Source organism: Plectropomus leopardus, chromosome 15 (genome assembly GCF_026936395.1).
Source record: "Plectropomus leopardus strain MGB_pleo_1.0 chromosome 15, ASM2693639v1, whole genome shotgun sequence".
Lineage (NCBI taxonomy): Eukaryota > Metazoa > Chordata > Actinopteri > Perciformes > Serranidae > Plectropomus > Plectropomus leopardus.
The window spans coordinates 13,932,352-13,952,275 of NC_142190.1; the positions used below are offsets into that span (position 1 = coordinate 13,932,352).

Sequence of the window (19,924 nt, forward strand, 5' to 3'; positions counted from 1 at the left end):
ACAGGGCCCGCAGCCCTTTTCCTCTCCAACAATTTTTGGAGATGATGTCATTATTCATAAAAAAATAAAAAACAGAAAAAGAAAAATGTGTCTGTGCCTGCGGCTCAACTAGAGCAAAAGTAAGAGGGGAAGGTGGGAGTGGAAGCAGGGAAGCCAGGGAAAGGGAGAGAGACGAAGACATGGACAAGTGCAGAAGAAAAAAAAGAAACAGGAGAGAGGATAAAAATAACTTAAAGGAAAGAAACATGACATAAATGGAGAGAGAGAGAGAGAGAGAGTAGGAGAGGGAAACTACCTCAATTTATACTTTACTCCTCTCATGTTTGGATTAACAGAATACCTTTAGTATGAGCAAAATTTAGAATGAAAGCAGCGCCCTGTTTGCCAACAGCAGCAGCAAAAGACGCACATGTATTATATGGCATATGTAATAAATAAGAAACAGCTTAAAAAGCATCAGGTGGCACATTATAAATATTATTGTAAGGGAATAAGGGCATCTTGAAGGCATAATAACTAGATATATTGATTGGTGAGCTTAAAAGGTGCTGGAATGCAGACTGGTTGAGCCAGGCCGTTATCCAGTCTTTGTGCTAAGCTAACCGACCACTACCTTATATTGACACATAATAGCTGCATCAATCTTCTAATCAATACTTTACACCAATATGCACTATTGTTTTTCTGAGGAGAGATCACGTCCAACCATGTCAAAACCAAATTGCTAAAATAAATGTTGGCATTGTACATTTCAGCAAACCACGGATATGCTAAATTTGTATGTTTCTTATGTAGTGATTATGTTGAAACTTCAATTTAGAGCAGATAAATTATTCATGCAGCAACTCAAACTCCTCAAACAGCTGCTGATGGAAAAAAAAAAACAACACAGGACGAATTCTGTCAGCGCTGCGTTCTCTGAACCAAAAAAACATCCATATTTAGAGAGGGGACACAGAATGATAAAAAAAGAGACACAGACAAGAAAAAAATTACTTATGAACATAAATCCTTCTTAAGCGCTCTGTACATTAGTTGCCAGATGCTGCACAGCACAACATGCTGTGCAGGCTATTGTTTTAAAGCAGCAAATAACTGATTTCTGCAAAAACTGCTGTTTTATTCAGGTATGAACCTACTTTAAAGGTTTTTATCAGATCAGTGCATAGACTTGAATAGTAGTCACATTTTAGGCAGTATTGCGGGCATTTCGGATACTGGTATCGGTATCTAAACAAATTTACAGAAAATCCACCAGCTTGTCTTTAAAAATACCTAGTTTTGTTGGTTGTTGATCTTGAACAGTCGACTTCAGCTGGGCTAGCTGGCACCTGTTTTGGTAATCTGCACTACAACACTTCAGAAAGAAGTATAATTGTAATGTATTCAGGGTTTGAGGAAATGTACAATGCCAACATTCAAACACTGCACAGCACTGAATTAATGCTGTAACACTGCACTGAAAGTCTTACTCATTCTTTTGTTCTCCACTAAACGATGCATACTTTTTACAGCAGATATTTGAACATCCTGTTATAACACAAAGGATCAAATCTACTGTGGAATATTGTATTCACACCAATGGAGGCCTTAGGCATTTTTCTTGAAGGACAAGCCTATTCAGGACTTCAAAAACCGTATTGAGCCAGTTTCTGTGAAACTGTAACACAATTTTTGTATTTGTTGCACGGACATATCCTCATTGCCATAACCAGCAGCATTTTTTGTGTTGAACCTCCCCTAGGTGAACTATTGCAAAAGTGCAGTCACTTTCAAATTTGATGTTTTTTACATAAGAAAATGAAATGTAAGTTTTACAGCACTTGTTTGTGCTTAATGGATTAACTGAATCAAGAGACTTTTGATATATATTCATCTTGCTTGGTTATAAGACTTTTTACCTAATACTGAGAAGCCATCACTTTCTGTGCAGGAATACGGTTTCCTACCGCTAATTCTGCCCGACCACAGAAACTTGTTTGGGTAAAACCAAGGAAGTCTCAAGCCTCGCTGGTGATTTCAGCCCAAACATATCAAAAGGACAGAGCGAGGAAAGACAGAAAGATGCAGAGAGAGAGAAAAGTAGTGGCTCTGAGATGACAGACGACAGAAAAAAAGATGAACAAATCGCTGTCAGGGACTCTGACAGAAACCATCAGCTCAGTCACACTTACACTCACCCCTCTTCTCCTCTATCTCCCCATCTATCCATCATCACTCCATTTCAGCATCACTGTACATCACTTCATCATCCGACACATGCAAGATAATATATTAGCCCCCATTCATCCATCTATCCTTATCTATCTCTGCTATTGCTCTTTCTCTCCCAATCTGCTCATCTATCTCTCTGCCTTCAGGCTCTCTTCAATCTGTTAGCTCCATACTGTTTGTGTGTGTGTGTGTGCATGTGTCACATATGTGTGTCTGCTGAGATATTAACCTATTAGACAATGTAAACAGTCAGGGCGACACATTTATCCTTTCAAATCTTAGAATCAGAAAGAAGATCCAGATTTTTTTTGCTGTATTTTCATCTTAATTATTTATTACCTTTGTCTTCTGCCCTCATTGACTCTGAGGGAGTCGTTCATTCTTCGGTCTTTGTTGAACTGCATATTATCTTGTTTTCTATTATGGAACCTTTATTCATCATTGCAAGTAAAACTGTTACTGCAAGTCTTTTCACTTGATAGTCAATGATGCAATTCAGGTTCTCCAGTTTCCTCGTAATGTATTGCCATTTCATTTGGCAACACTTGATGTGATTTATGCCTTGTTTCTTTTATTCTGAAGTGTTTATTTTATGTTCTTGGATCTGACTGACTTCTCTTTTCTTTTTCACTTGCCCAGTTAGAGGTGCTATTAAGCATAACAGAGCAGTTTCACTTTTTATGACACAATCACAAATCAGACTCTACTTTTTTTTTTGAGGGTGCTGTTACGGCCCTAAAAAGACAACTAAGCAAATATATTTTTATTCCTATTTCAAATGGACTCTTACTGAATGAACCTATTCAGTGGATTGTTTACTTGCTGCTACATAGTGACACTTTTTCGCTCTAGTCACTGAGTAATCAACTGAGGACAAAGGACGACAAACTGCACAAATGTCTCCAGTAATATGAAATAGTAAAGCAAAGGCCTTAAACTCCAGTAAAGAGTAGAAACAAGAAGAACACACAATTAAACTCTGACAAAATGGGGGTGACCTCGAGCTCACATGGTAGAGTGTGTGTTTCGGCACCTAAGAGCACAAGGAGATAAGAATGCTGGGTTCAAATACGAGGCAGAAGCACCGCCAAAAGCTCTGAAGCCAGGAAGCCGCTTGCAGAACTCAACTGACGGCTTCTCGGCTCTGCGCTCTTTGCAGAAGGGAAAACGGAGGTCTGCAGAGCCACAAAGTTCAGAAAGGAGGTCGGCATTGCAAAGTGCCCCAAAGCTGGAAAGCCAGCCACGAAGCTACGTTGATTTTCCAGCAAGCAAAACTGTTGCTGCCGTGCTGATTGTTTCGGCCTATCTAGTCTGTGTTTTCTTTTTTATTTTACTTAGTCTAATATTACTGCTGTTTGTAATTTTGTTTTTTAAAAAATAAGGCACTTATTTCACATATTTGTCAGTTGTGTCTCAACAAAGAGTGAAAAATACAAGCAGACACACCCATACACACACACACACACACACACACACACAAGCAGGTAGAAAGACAGATAAAGACTTATTCCTATGTGTGATTAGAATAAGGCAGAGGAGCAGAATCTGTTGTTCACTTCAGCTTGTTTAAAACTTTAACTTTTGTTATTACAGAAAGAGTAAAGTACTGAAAAAATGTAAAGGTTCAAATGTGGACGGCATCCAGTCCTAATGAATACAGAACATTTGACTACATCTCACATGGCTGAATTATTTGTCTGTTGTATTCCAAAGAGAACGTGTGTGTGGCCTCCCTGTGTGACATGTCTATCTAACAGGCATTACCAGGCAGTCTGGGCATTTTCATTAGTTCCTTGAATGCCAAACAAACCACATGGGTATGTGCAGCAGCTGCAATAGTACTAGAGAGCCACAGCAACCCATAGCAACTCACTTGGGCATGAGAGAGACAGAGAGAGAGAGAGAGAGAGAGAGAGAGAGAGAGAGAGAGAGAGAGAGAGAGAGAGAGAGGGGCGGAGAGGGAGCGTGCCCAGACTGATCTACAATATGAGTGAATATAAGTGGGTCGAAGTGCATGCCTGCACACATCTGCCCACCAGCTTGCTTCTGTGTGTGTGTGTGTGTGTGTGTGTGTGTGTGTGTGTGTGTGTGTGTGTGTGTGTGTGTGTGTGTGTGTGTTAATGTTTCATTGCTGCACGTGCATCCAAAACCTGATTCCCAGTGTGTGTGTGTGTGTGTGTGTGTGTCTGTGTGTGTGTGTGTGTACAACTGAGTTCAAAAAGCAGAGGGTCTCAGTTTGTGTCCTTGTAGGCTTCTGCATTTAGGTGCATGTGTGCATGTATTCCATTAACATGTATATAAGGCGAATAAGTGTTCCCACAGTCTTTTTATCGCAAATCAATGCCAATTTATTTCCTGAACATTTCCAAAATGTTGATAAATGTACAACAGCTGTGCATAAAAAAAAGGTTACGTTGGATAATTCCAGAAAAAACTAATCTTTCTGGTTTCTCCACACACTCACTGTATCATGTTTTTTCAAAGTTACTGCAGCAAATGTAGCTTTCAAGGCTGCATCGTTTACAATCTCAAATTTGACAAGTTTTCCAAAGTTCAATGACAATTTGGCAATTTTCCAAAACAACTATTAGTCATGGCAAACAGAAGTTCAGGTCTCATAACCCTTGCAAGATCTTTGTGACCGTGGGAACTCTGCCAGTGTGTTTAGATGGTGACATAATGTCTCTGCAGCCAGAGGCTCAGCTGCTAGTGAATCACTTTTTTAAACGAAAAAACAATACATGACGTGCTATCCTCACGTACTTGATTGCTGTTTATTTGTGTCTATGCGTCATGCGTTGGGTGTGCGTCCTACCTGACCACAGGCTCTGGTATGGCCTCCAGGCTGGCAGGGACTTGCACTCCCTTCTCCCACTCTTGTCTCCAAGGATCCGAGAGCACGTAGAAGTCGTCCGGGCCGAGCTGGGCCGAGTCCGGCAGCTTCATGGCTGTGATAAAGTCGGTACGAAATACCTGCACAGAGATTTAAAAAAGTGGAGAGAGGGTTTAATTATTAGTCAAAATATGCAGTATACCTCCACTCATTTTGGGGTGCTCACAGGGCAAAATTCAGTTTCTCAGCGTCTTTAGATGGAGGGATTGAGTTAAAGCGGAAGGGTCATTAAATATTCGCACAGCCTGTTGGCTCATTCTCATGAAGAAATCTTCACTGATAAAATCTCATGCATGATTCCATGGTTTGGCTTGAACATAAATCCACTGGGACCTCTAAATGACGCATTTTTTACATTTCTGCTGCTCAACACTTAACATCAGTTTAACATTAGAGCAGGTGAAGATTATGTAGAACAGATGCGTGAAGGCGTTGAGTAGCATTTGTCTAGCAAAGCCTTAATCCCTCATTCTGCAGTGTTAACTAGATCCATATCTTTGGCTTGCTTAAGTAGTAAGTCATCACCTCTGTAGTTTTCCCCTGGATGTCTGAGTGGTTTTCCGTTGCAGTTTTTCTGACCTTTTTTTAAGTTTGTGGTGCTACTTTTGGGTGCAAAGTCACATATGGAGGCTTTGACTGTCATCATTGCATCGCTTTGGATGATGCTGAGAGGGAAGGATGTCTCATTTCATTACAAACTCTATCATCAAATCTTTTCCTTGCATCTCTCAGCAAGTGGTCTCCTCATTTCCCCTACTTACAGCTTTTCATCACTTCTCTTCATCATGTCTTACATGGTAGGGACTACGATGTGAGGAAAAGATGCAAGCGAGAGAAATGAAGAGACGTTTAAGAGAATTGAGACCTACCACGATGACTGACAGAGCAAGTAGAGGGATGGGAAGGAAAAGGAAGGAGGAAGAAGCGAGGGAATGACTGATAAGCTGATGTGCCGTGGTCACGGTAACCACTAACTAAATTGTTATTAACCCAGAAACCTTTATGGGTTAACCCTTTGAAATCTGAGCAATTTGGCTTGATTTTTGTAAAATAAAAAATAAAAAATAAAAAAAAAAACATGGGAAAAAGACAATGAGCAACAAAAGAAAAAATGACCTAAAAATTGGCAATAAATTATTGAAAAATATAATAATATTACACAAAATTAATTAGTAAAAAAAAAATATATAAAAACAGACATTTTTCCCTTTTTAATCAAATCTGCTATCTCTAAATCTATTGATTTCTTGCTCATTGCCTTGTTGCTTATGTTTTTGAAAGAAGTCACACAAATTTGCTCAGTGTTTAAAGGTTTAAATACTGAAAGGTGTCTGAAAGCAGCACAAGAAAAGTCACTCCAGGTTTCAAAGGGTTAATGCCAAGTACATAAAATACATGTACAAAGAGTGTGCACGTAGGAGGATTGTGAAAAAACAAACAAGGTGAGCGTTTTGGAAGACCTGAGGGAGTGGGTGTATTCAAGCAGACAATCATTCTCACACCAACCAAATGTGAACACACACACACACAAATGTGAACACACACACACACACACACACACACACACACACACACACACACACACACACACATATACAGTCTCTCTCTCCATCTGCTCTAACAGGGACCTGAAGCAATGATATTATCAGTCATATAGTCAAGGACATCAGCCAAGAACACACACAGGAAAACAAGCAACACACACACACACACAAACACACACAGACAGCAGCAGTGCCAAATCAACCGTATGACTTCACTCTACATTTTATCATTACTTTCTAAGCCTCCTTATCCCTGCTTTATTAGCTCTTCTCCTCCATCCTACTCCCTCACTCCCCCTCCGTCTCTCCATTAACCTCTCCACCCCCCCACTCCCCTCCCCCCTACTCTTACTCAGCCCACTAATGTGGATTTTTTTACCTGCTTTATTTTGACCTAAGAGACACAAAGTAGAAAAGTGTCAAAAAAGAGATTTGTAAAAAGAAAAACAAGGTAATATGAGGGAGATAGAGGAACGCTAGAAAGAGTGTGAAATAAAATGAATTGTTAGAGGAGAGAAGTGAATAAAATATTATTAGGAAATTTCGACAAACGAGAGAACACTGAGAGACAGTTTTCCATAATATTTTACATGTCACTATAATGCAAGAGCTTTTGATTTATTGTTCACCAAAGGCTGTGAATCATTTGAAATATTTTATATGGGTACGGATCAAACTGTAACCTCTGGAGCTGAAAATGAAGCTAAAATGGAAATGCCAAAAACTGCAGTTCTTTGAAAAGTCACTTGAGGCAAGCTCCAAAACAGAGTCAAACCCCTATAGACAACCATGTCATAAAATGCCCAATTTTACATCAGATTAAAATATGTTTACAGCCTGGTGAAAATAGTGGGTTTGGTCTCTATAGCTAATATCATTATTCATAACTGTGCAGGAGGTTATTTTTATATTTTAACTCACTCATCCTTTAAAAGTTACTCAGTGGCGCATGAAGCCAAAAGTGCTCTATTTCTGCAGTATCAAAGTACCCAGATCTACGCTGTTATGGGGCCCACAGAGCTTCCAGTCTAGTGCTTAACTAACTTAAATGGGGATAAAATGATTTGATTTGCCAGCTCTTCTATACTTTAATTTTATTGGACCAAATGGATTAAATCCTGATGGTGAAAAGAGTGATTTCTCTTTTTTTTTTGGTTCGACACTCTAGAAAATGACCCCCTGAATTACAGACATCTTTTTTCCCCAAGTCTTTTTGGGCCCTATGGCATTACATGATGGACTCTGACTGTGTAATTCCACTTTTGGACACTATGTAAAACCAGCTTTAAACCAAGGGTGCTGTTCCTGGGGGCTTGGTTGCAACAGTCTATAAGTCAGATCCACCCTTCACTCCTCCACATCTTCACTCTATTGTCCAAATATAGTCACCTCTGATGAAAAAAAAAGGTGGCTATAAAGTCTACTAATCTAATACTAATCTAGTCTACTAATACAATACTTGACCTTTCTGTATCAAATGATGCAAAATTATACTTTTTTCAAAAGTCTAGTCTTATATTCTTATAGAATTAAACACATGTCTCTACAAAACCCTTTGTGCTCCAAGAACCTCCATTAGAAGTTTTAAAAAACACAGTCTAAACTCTGGTTTCCCCTGATTTAAACAGGAAAATGTGATTACAAATCTGATCAAAAATAAGTAAACAAGACAGTCTACAGTCATGCAAGCAGATCTGTGAAGCAGTTTGAGCTTGAACATTAGCATGCTAACATGTAGATGTTTAGAAGGTATAATGTTCACCAAATTATTGCTATCATGGCTTAAAAAGACAGAAATCCATTCAATTTGATAAGTGGCTGGTATTCAAAAGTTTTTAACAATGATTCCCAGCACTATTTGTGTCACTTCAAAAGTTTGCATGCTATTCGCCTACAAGTTGAAAAAAAACCCAGTTACTCTGCAATAGAGATAAAAAGAGACAGAAACAAAGAGGGATAAAAAGAGAGTGTGGAGTAATATGCCATATATTTGTCTTGATCCAAAGAGGAACTGAACTTTCAGACTGGACAGCTGGAAAGAAATGACCGTGGAGGGGAGGACAGAAGAGGATAGAAGAGGAAAGGAAAGGAGAGAAGAGGAGAGGAGAGGGACGTTTAACTAAGTGAAGAAGGAAGAGGGAGGACAAGAGGAGAAAGAGAAGACAAATCACCAAGTATGAGAGGAACAAGGAAAAGAAAGAGAGAAAAGGGATTGATATTATTGAGGAAAGAGGGATGAAAGACAAGGACAGACGAGGATAAAACTGGTGTGATTGTGCGTCCGTGTGTGCACACGTGTGTGTGCGTGTGTGTGTGTCACAGAGGAGTATATGAAAAGGCCATATGTAAAAGCAGCATCCTTGCTTCTGCTGCTTGGCTGCCTCCACTGTCTGCCAGCCAGCACAAATAAATAATGCAATGGAGTAAGGGGCCATGTGTGTGTGTGTGTGCGCGCGTGTGTGTGTGTGTGTGTGTGTGTATATTTGTTTACGTACAACCTGGTCTAAATGTCCGTGTGTGTTGTTCTACAACTGTGTTCATTTCTCTTTGTGTGTGATTTTATGTGCGTGAATAAGTGTGCTTGAGTGTTTAAAACTGTAACTCTGTGTGTGTGTGTGTGTGTGTGTGTGTGTGTGTGTGTGTGTGCGCGCGCGCGCGTGTAAGTGTGTGTGAGAGCCAAGGCCATGATAAATCATGCCTTCCCCTTTGGCAATATGAGAGGAGGACAGACAGAGACAGAGGGTGGTCCATTCCTCCTTAATCTTTTTCTGTCTTTCTGTCTTTTTCTTTCTTTTCTCCCATTTTACTTTATACACCAGTGAGGAGAGGAGTGGAAGAAAAGGAGATGAGTAGAAAAATGGAGGAAAAAAGAAGGGGAAAAGTAGGAGATGAGAGGTGACGAGACAAGAAGAGAGGATATGGACATTAAAGATAGGGAAGGAGAAGAGAGGAGAGCACGGAAAAAGGAAGGCAAAAGAGAAAGGAAAAAGGAGTAGAGTACAGAAAAGGGGAGGAAAGGGAGGAGAAGGAAGTACAAAGGTGGAGGAGAGGAGAAAAGGAAAGGGGGGCAAAAGGTTAACAGGGTAGAAAAAGAAAGTAAAATGTTGTGGAGAAGAGAGGATTAAAGAGGGGAAAAGGGAAAGGGGACAAAATCAGAAGGGGGAGAAAGAGGGAGAGGAGAGGAGTGGAGATAAGAAGTGAGGAGAGCAGAGGTTAAAAAGGAGGACAGGAAAGGGGAGGGGAGGGGAAGAAAATGAGAAGACAAGGAAAGAGAAGAAAAGAGCAAAGAGGGGGAGAGGAAAGAAGATGGTTGAGAGGAGGGGAGGACAGGATGAAAGAGAAAAACTAAGGAAACAAGTGGCAAAGGTAGGAGAGGAGATATAAGAGAAGAAAACTGAGGAAAAAAGGAGATGAGAGAAGAGGAAATAAGAAGTGAGGAGAAGAGCAGATCAAAAGGAGGAGGAAAAGGGAGGAGTGGGGAGGAAAATGCAAAGAGAAAGTGAGGAGAAAACAGGAGAGGAAAAGGAGGGGAAGAGAAAAAAGTAGAAAGAGAAGAGCTGAGAGGAGTAAAGAGATAATAGGTGGTGAGCAGAAGCAGAAGAAAAGGAGGAGAGGAGAGGATGTCAGTATATCAGTTTTATTGCGGTGTGTTTGTACAGGAATGACTGCAGCTAATTAATGTGTAGGAAACACTATTACAAGCTCCTGCAGTTTTATGTTCTGCCTTGTTTCTCTCTCTCCCTCTCCAGCTCGTCTCCATCCTGCTCTCCCTCCCATCCCCCGCCCGCCCTCTTCGTCTTTTTACTCTTTCTGTGACAGACAGTTGGGAGCCATCGAGCCTCAGTGATGGATGACAGGCACACAGATGGAAAAGGACCATCATAAAAAGATGAGGTAGACAGGCGGAGAGTCAGACAGGTAGAGAGGCAGACAAGCAGTTTCCAAACTGTCAAGCAAATTTTACGCAAAATATAAAACACAAATGAGGTGCATTTCCCTCGGCTTTCACAGAGTCAGACTAGATATAACGCCGCTCGGCTGTATGCCGCCGTGCACCAGTCAAGTTGCACTTACAGTTTACATCCACGCTTCACACACATCTTCCCCCTGACAGCACAGATGATTTATAAAATCAGCACTCTTTCAAGGTGGTTCTTAAGGGTTCTTGAGTCATGGCTAAAAACGTCACCATAACCTTGACCCTTTGCGACCAGATTATAATCATCTCATTCTTGAGTCCAAGTGAACGTTGAAAATTTGAGGAAATTCCCTCAAGGCCGTCATCAGAAATTGTGAAAACAGAACAGATGTAAGGTCACAGTGACCTTAAACACCAACTTTAATCAACTCATTATTGAGCTGGAATGAATGCTTGTGTCAAATTTGAAGAAATTCCCTCATGGTGTTCTTGAGAAATTGTTTTTGCAAGAATGAGACAAATGCATGGTCACCATGACCTTGACCTTTGACCACCAAAATCATTACTTTATCCTTGAGTCCACTTGAACCTTTGCACCAAATATGAAGAAATTCCCTCAAGGTGTTCTTGAAATATCGCATTCACAAGAACAATCACAGTTACTTTCACCTTTGACTTTTGACCACCACAATCTCATCAGCTCATTCTTGAGTCCAAAAGGTTGTGCGATAAAAATTGCCTCAAAGTTTTCTCGAGATATTGGGCTCAGAAGAATGAGATAGATGAGGACCTTGAACTTTGACCACCAAAATTAAAATAGCTCATTGTTCAATCCAAGTAAATGTGTGTGTCAAATTTGAAAAAAAAAAAAACCCTCAATACGTTCTTGAGACATATATAAGAATGTGCTGGCTGGCCAGACGAACGGACAACCTGAAAACATAATGCCTATGGCCTCAGCTATCGCCCGGAGGCATAAAAAAACATAGGAGAAAAACAGAGTCCTTCCAGAGCTGATTAGATTTGAGTAAACTGTTTGTCTTCTGCAGAGTCCGATAATATCTGTTATATTTCATGTTAAGGTAAAAACAAAGAAATGTATTCAGCTGTTTTATAACAGAGTAAATGATGGAGACTCATGTACAGGAGTGACAGTACAAATGTCTTTTCTGGCTGCTTTTGGTGGACACAGACTCAGTTGTGCAATGAGCCCACGGAAACTGTCAGCAATTACTCAAAAAGTGCATTGCTTTTTCCATCTATTTCATGCTTTATTTATCTGCTGGAGAGATTTTCCGCATCGATCAACTTTAATAACTTTGTTCTAAAGAACATGTGATTGAATTTTGCCATTTCCACTCAGCTTTCCAAATTTGATAAATCATGATTTGCAAATGAAAAATATTGAGTGGATGCAACTCCTGCAGAACGGAGGAATGACACAGTGAATTTCGAACAGATAAGACAGAAAATCCCCTTTGGCATGGAGTTAATTTATATGCCATCACCATCATGCATTTTATTCAGCTGCTTGCAGTCATTTCATTGCATTGCTCATCGGGTTTGTTTACACATGTTCTATTTTTCTGTTGTAACAAGGTGAAAGCACCTAATTATTTGATGAAAACGCCAACAGTAGCTCAATTCACTCTTTCTACAATTATCTACACACCAGAGACATCGCTTAAATCTGCCTCCCTCTTCTGAGCAGCTTCTGCATCATTCAGTTTGGGAATCCTAAAACTCAAATGATAAATTTTCCCTCTAAACCATGATTAAGCAACAATCAAATGATTTAGTTTCTGTCTGCAGAGAGCCTGTGCTTCATTTCCCCAAATGTGACAAGCTGTCATGCTGCAAACGTCGCACTAATTTGCATTTCAATAACTCAAGTTTTAATTTTTTTGTTCCGTCATCAGTTTGGTTTGCATCACAAGCCATCCAATCATGCAGTGCAGAGTGATCGATGACCTCTCACTGAAGCTGAATAGATGAGATTCAGCTGCTCAGATAAAGCTCCACAGAAACTGTAGTTCAACATTACCATGAGAGTGAGATAACACACACACACACACACAAACACACAAAGAAACTGTTGCATATACACACACAGAGCATCAGAGGCTCGAGCATGATCAAACAAACACAAGTTGTCTCTGTCACGCAGTCAAACACACACACACACACAAACACACTTTCCTCTGGCCAGTCAGTCAGTCAGTAGGTCAGTGTGTTATGTTGAGTTATGGGCTGTATGCATGCAGCGCTCTCATTAAGTCCAATCTAGATCTGGACTGATGACATGAGCAGGGGCTGTGTGTGTGTGTGTGTGTGTGTGTGTGTGTGTGTGTGTGTGTGTGTGTGTGTGTGTGTGTGTGTGTGTGTGTGTGTGTACTGGTAGGGGGGCTGACGGCCTGACAGGCATTAATAATCACAGTCAAAAACACAGGCACTCATGGGACAGCACTGTGTTGAGGAATTACTCTCTATAATCTCTAGTACTACTACGACTACAACTACAGTACTACAAATTTCAATAAAGAGATCTCTAAGAGAACTTATGACAACTGCTTAATAATATGACAACTACCACTAGTACCCACTACTAATAGTGCTGCTCTTGACACCAGTATTACTATAAAGACTTTTCATTTACTTCTATCAAAACTATCACAATTGATACAACTACTACGATTACTCAGGTTCCAAATATGACTATTACTGTTCCAGTACCACTGCTGTTATTACTAATACTGTAGCAGCTTCCAGTGGTGCTACACGTACTACTGCTGCTGCTGGTACAAAGCTACTATGCTTCTAACACTACTCTTAATTAGTAACTCATTTTATTTACTGCAAATTAAATTAGCCAGCCCACATGGACTTATAAGACTTAATGAACTTGTTTCAGTGGTGAAAAATTTAACTTCTTAAATTTTCTTGTTAGAATCAAAACGAGAAATACTTTACTGACCCTCAAGGAGAAATGAGGTCACATCACAGCTGATCTTGTAAAGAAAAAATATAAAAAAAGAAAAATAAATGCTATTTTGCTACACTGTATACTATATAACTATATAACACTATTCATAGAGGGAAAAAAACATGAAATATGTACAAAAACAATGGCCATTGTACTATAATGCATAAACCAAGCTCAATGAATAAAATCTGCCGCAAAATGGTCCCTAATGCCAGTAAAGCAACATAATATTAACTTATTACCAAATAATAAAGTATGCATCGTGAGACTTCAAGTTGCTAACAACTGATTCTAATTCTAACATTTTTACCACTCCTTACATGAGTCAAAGTACTTCTGCTACCACTTATTATAGTGTTATTACTGCTGGTATAAATATTACTGCTGCCTTTGCTTCTACTACTACAACTACTACTACTATTTTGGTTGGGCAATGTAGAGAAAATCAAATATCACAATACTGTTGACCAAATACCTTGATGTCAATGTTGCAAAGGTACTGAAGGGTTGACTACTGGTGCTGTCACAAAACTACTGGTGCTATCTTTAGAAACTTAAGATAGCACGTTATACAAAACTAAGACATCTTGTCTCATATTACAGTATCTGTATAATATCAATACATTGCTCAGCTCTACTACTATTCATCCTGCTATAAATAATAATACTATGTTGGCAACACACTTTTGTTGCTGCTGGTACCAATGCTGCCAATAAGTACCACTGTACCAATGCAGCTGCTGCAACTACTGGCATTTCTGTAACCCCCCATACTACAACTTGTACAAAATATGCAGTAATTACATGTTTATACAGCATTAGTGAACCACAAAGACAAAATAAACTGCCACTGCATATGGATAAATAATACAAAATCTGTCAGAGTTTGTACAGGAGCAGGACAGGATATTCCAACCTGGACTCCTCCAGGAATAATTCTCACCGTGTTGTGCAGCTCCTAGCTTCTACCAGCTCTGATTCAGCTTGTTTGTATGCTGTATGAGGCCTCTCTGTCTTATTTTTGGGACTGACTCTAATCTCTGACCATCTGTGGAGCGCTGATAGATTAGCAGTCGGCTTCGACCTGAGCTGAACAGAACAGAAACCACAGAGGATGACTGTTTAAATCTGACATTTCAAACCAGGAAGCACGCACACTCACTCCGGCAGATAGATACACACACACACACGATCCCACTAACACCAAAGCAGAAAAACACTTGCATAAACACAGACACAAATACACACAGATGTACAGTACTGACACAAGTTACCACATGCATATGGTGAAAGAAAAATACACATGACACACACACACACACACACATGGATGTATAAAGGCTCACACAAATGCATTAAACACAAAAACACACACTCCAGCACACCCAGCCAGGGTTGCCTCCCCACACAATAGACCTTGTCATTATGGTACTGCTGAGCCAGTTTCCTTGAAGCACAGTGACAAAGTGCTTTAAGTGCTTTTAAAGGCCAGCTGACATCACACACTAGCGTAACACTCGATGGTTATCTTGAAAAACAATCAGCATTGTTCATGTGTGACTTTGAAAGGGATAAGAGTACTGATAGAAAGAAAAGTAGAGAGAGGATGCTCCGTCCTTCAGTTTTCACCACGCTCTTATTATTAGACTGCTAAACTCCAGCTCTACTGTGATTATGGGTGCAACAGTGGTGTGATAGTTATCAGCACCCCATAAGGTGCTAACGACCCATAAGGGCAGCTCAATGTACCGAATGTACAATGAAGTAGCAACATGTTTTTGATCAAAAATAACTTTAGCACTCAAATCACAATCAAATCAAAGCAACTACCAACTACATCAGGCAACATAAATCAAGTGTGACACGAGATAGCTCAACAGAGTTTTATGTAACTGCCAAAAGGTCATGACTCAAAGGAATGTTAATCCACCACCGAAACTGCATACTATAACACTACACTGAATTGAAATAACAAGATCCAAGTAAAAAATACAGATTGATCGACAGATATAGTTATAAACCTGTGATAAGGGAAGATATGTTTTTAGTCAAAGAAAACAGGTTGGGTTGTGTCGGCTTCCCATTAATTGACAGAGTGAATCCCAATTTCTGCAAAAACGAAACATTTTAAATTACCAACATTTTAAAAACTATAAAATACTGAACCTTTACAAATGTTTTAAATCACCACAGACAGAGAAACTAGTTTATTCTGACATTCCTGTTGAACTTTCTGAAATGAAACTTTATATGGTTCCCAAAGTGAGTTAAATGGCAACCTGGAATGCCTTAAAGAAAAAACGTTGGTATTTTTTTTAACTGAACCTATTTTCCCACGTTTCTGCATCTGAGTGACTGATGAGAATAATACATACATTTTTTTTTAAGTGATCCAGCAATGAAGAAGAGCACTGCAGCTGACAGCTGCAAATCAGGCTCCAATGTAATCACTAAGGAAATAGCGCAACATCAATGTACGTCCACTAAAAGTGCTGTTTTTTAAAGAAAGCACTCTACAGAGAAATAAACTTTTTCTTTCCCTTTTTCTTTCCCCTTTCCGCTTGCTGGTCTGTTTATTATTGTCGCCCTGCAACAAGTCAGCTCGCCAAACTTCAGAACGAGACTTCTCCTTAAGTGAGACTTGTTTGGACACAAACAGGTCGGATCAAGTGAACGGTCGGTGTCAACAACAAGCACTTTTAGCAGACGTACTGAAGATAACATTGCGGCTGCAGGCTGTCAGCTGCAGCTGTCTTGCTCAATACAGTTTCATAAATGACTGTTCCCATTAGTCACTCAGACACAAAAAGATGGGACAATAGATTCTAGGTTGAAAAATACCATTTCAGGATGGGTCAACAGTCACCACGCAAACAAAAACCTTTCTATTTTATTATCAAACATATAAAAACAGTATAAATTTGAGGTATTACAAATATGCAGTAAATGACATGACAGCTAACAGTTGGTGGTTGTCATAGTAGCGCTTTCCCACATGTGAGTTTTCTAAGAGCAAATAAGTTACAGCAACTGTCAGTGCAGTGATGGAAAGATTGGTCAATGTAAACAGAGCTCAAAAAAATACTGATATACCTGAGCACTTAACATGTGCCGACTAAACCTGAGCTGACCAAAGAAACGATAGGATTAAAAAAAAAAGTGAAAGAACTTTGCTGACAACTTTTTGTGAATATACAAGGTACAAGGTAGCTGCCTATGCAATCTTTTTGCAGAGAAAAACGTCAGATGCAGTAACATTTGGAGACACAACACCCACATTGACAACAAGGATATTAAATACTCGAAGCAAATTCGAGAGGTAACGACAAAGAAGAATTAACTGAATTTGAATCTGCTAATCTGCACTGTAGATTGATGAGGAAGTGCAATGAAAAACAAAATGAAGGAGTGTTTTAAAAGTTCTGAAACTGCTGCTATAATTAATCAGATAGAGAAAAAGAATAAGGAAAAAGGATAAAGGAAATCCTTTTAAGACAATGCAGCTGAATTATATTTCCCATGCAAAAAGTCAACTAGTTCACTTAAAGGACATGAGGATGATGCCATGACTCTACTGACTGAACTGTGAAGGACTACATGCAGCCTCTGGCATGTGACAAATTCTGGTGAACGAGGTTTATAATGTTCACTCTGTGCTGTCAAAAAGTAATACAGGAGCAGAACCAGCAGCAGTGTGCAGTGAGTCAGACATCATACCTGAGCCTCAAATGGCTTAACATTTGACTTAACAGAATGAAAAGGATACCAAAAGAGACCTGCTGAACACACACAAGAAGAAACATGGCGGTAAAGATGAAAGCAGTCACACAGTGTGAAAGGGAAGAGAGGGAAAGAAAAGGAAATGAAAGGGAGGGGAAGTGCGGAGGTGAGAGGAGAGGAATAAGAAGAAATAAATAAGGAGAGGAGTAATTCTTATTCTTCCTCTGGGCATCATGGCTACCTGGCTCTCCACAGTGCGTCATGGCAGATGTCGACTCACAGAGAGAGGAGGCTAATTTTAGCAGCCACATCACAGCACAGGGACGGGCTTTAATGATTGGCTGCTTGGAAGGTCCACAGGACTCGGGGAGAAGTGTGTGTGCGTGTGTTATTTGTGTGTGTGTGTTTGAGAGTGTTGAGTGGGTGATTAAGAGTGAGAAAAAGACAGAGAAGGAGAGAAAGGGCTTGATGAGGGAGTGACAGAATGAGAGAGAGGAGAAGAGAGCAGTGACTCAGTGATTTGAGCAGGAAACACAATCTCCCTAACACGCACCGAGACCAGAATCTAGAACCACAAAGCCAACAGAATGTAGTGACTTTAACCAATTATAACATAGTATAAGAATTTAATCCAAGGATAATACATGTACAGTGCACATGTAGCATTGTCTGGTGTGACACATCATCTTGATAAAATAACGTTTGCATTGTATTCATGGAGCCGAAAAGAACAAAGACTTCTTTTCTTTAGCAAAAAGATGAACAAAATAACAAAACAGTAACTTAAAATGCCACTGGGCTTAGGAAATTATTCCATTATATTCATAACAAAACAGTACAACTACAGTTCAATATGAACAAACCTGACATCAGCATGTCTCAAGAGTAATTTTTTAATGAATATAATTACATTTCAATAAACATACACACAGGGATGCTGTATAAAATATTAAATACTTTAAGGTCCAGTGTGTAGGATTTTAGGGGAAAATATAATCAGAAACTGAATTTAATATAATAGGTGTGTTTTCTTTAAAGTATAATCACCTGAAAAAAGGAACTGTTGTGTTTTCATAACCTTAGAATGAGCTGTTTATATCTACATAGGGAGCGAGTCCTCGTCTTCAGAGATCATCATGTTGCACCGCTACATTTCTACGGTAGCCCAAAGCAGACAAACCAAACACTACCTCTGGATAGGGTCATTTGTGTTTTTGCACCAGCCCCCCTAATGAGAAGCCCCTCTGTGACGAGCCAAGCAGTGTCAGAATTATACTATTTTTTTAATGTGAAATTGATTTGTTCAGGGGTTTAAATCACTAGGTCTGATTGTTTTGAAGGAAGAGACCTGCGGATAATTTGGCCATTGGTAAAAACTTCCTGGACAATGAGCACTAATGTAATTCTAACCGGGAGAAGTTTCAGCTGGCTGCAATCTGCAGTCTGCACTGCTAGATGCTACTAAATCCTACTTACTGCCTCTCTTAACACAAAACAAAGCAAAATGGAGCTGGCACAAGGACAGTGAGCTGCATGAGGAACAACTTGCACATTATGATGAGGCTTAAGATCAGTAAACCAGCACGTAAAGTTAAAACAAAACTAGAACAAAACTAGAATAACTTTGGGATCCCCAAAGAGTAAGATTTACATAAGTTGTTAGTGTTTCTACCAAGTTTTAACACTCAGCTTCAAAGAGGACTCACCTCTCCTCAGCAAGGCTTCCCACCAACTGAGAAGAGCAGCGTGAATCACACAGGTAGTGAGTGCAGAAGGGAGAGAATAAAGGGAGAAAAGAAGCAAAAGTGCAAATTCAACTGGCTAGCATCTATTTCTGACATTCTTCCAGGAGAAGCCTTTTATTCTACAACTTGTATTTTACCTCTATGTTTTCACACACAAGGGAAAAGTAGACAGAAAAGATAAGCCATCTAGAAGACAAATATGCACTGAGAAATTGTCCCGGATCAGCCAAGAAACTGCCCAGGAACATAATCAAGACTGGATTAGCACACAGCCCCAGGTGTTCTTACAGTAAATATCCATGACATTTTTCACAACACGCTACTCTCTATCTTGATACATTACACTGGTGGTTTAACCTTTGACCAGTTTATAAAAGCATCAAAACAAGTGTTCAAAAACACTTTCTTTTCCAGAAAAAACACTCTGCACTCCAGGCAGCAGCAACCACCATTAGCTTTACACTAGAATTACCGCCTCAGGGTTGTATACCTCCGTGAACCAAGTCAAATTGCAGTTACAGTTTACATCCATGTCTGTGAAAACATGGATGGTTCTCCATGGAAGCACAAAAGATAATAAATAAAAGGTGTGCATGCAAAATTTGTGTCACAAATTCCTCCCCTTCTATTCTATAATGACATTTTGGACTGGCCAGAAGAATGTTTTTTAAGAAGACTATAATGTCAAAATGAAGTTGAACTTTCACCTTCTGATTATAAAATGTCATCACTTCATCCTATTAGACGTTTGTGAGAAATGCTGTCATAATTAAGTATGAATCTTGAGTTATGACCAAAAACATTTTTATGAAGTCAAAATGACCTTGATCTTAGACCACTAAATTCTTATCACTTCACTCTCGAGTGGATGTTTGTGTTAATTTTGAAGAAACTGAAGAAATGACA

General features: G+C 39.5%; 1 protein-coding gene across 1 annotated transcript in view; it reads right to left on the reverse strand.

The window, feature by feature from the left end:
• The window catches only part of jade2 (jade family PHD finger 2), a 211,566-nt gene that overhangs the window by 136,922 nt on the left and 54,720 nt on the right, over window positions 1–19,924 (reverse strand). The window contains exon 4 of the mRNA XM_088088756.1: window positions 5,030–5,187. Within this exon, the coding sequence (XP_087944882.1) occupies window positions 5,030–5,187 (158 nt within the window). The remainder of the gene's footprint in view (window positions 1–5,029; window positions 5,188–19,924) is intronic.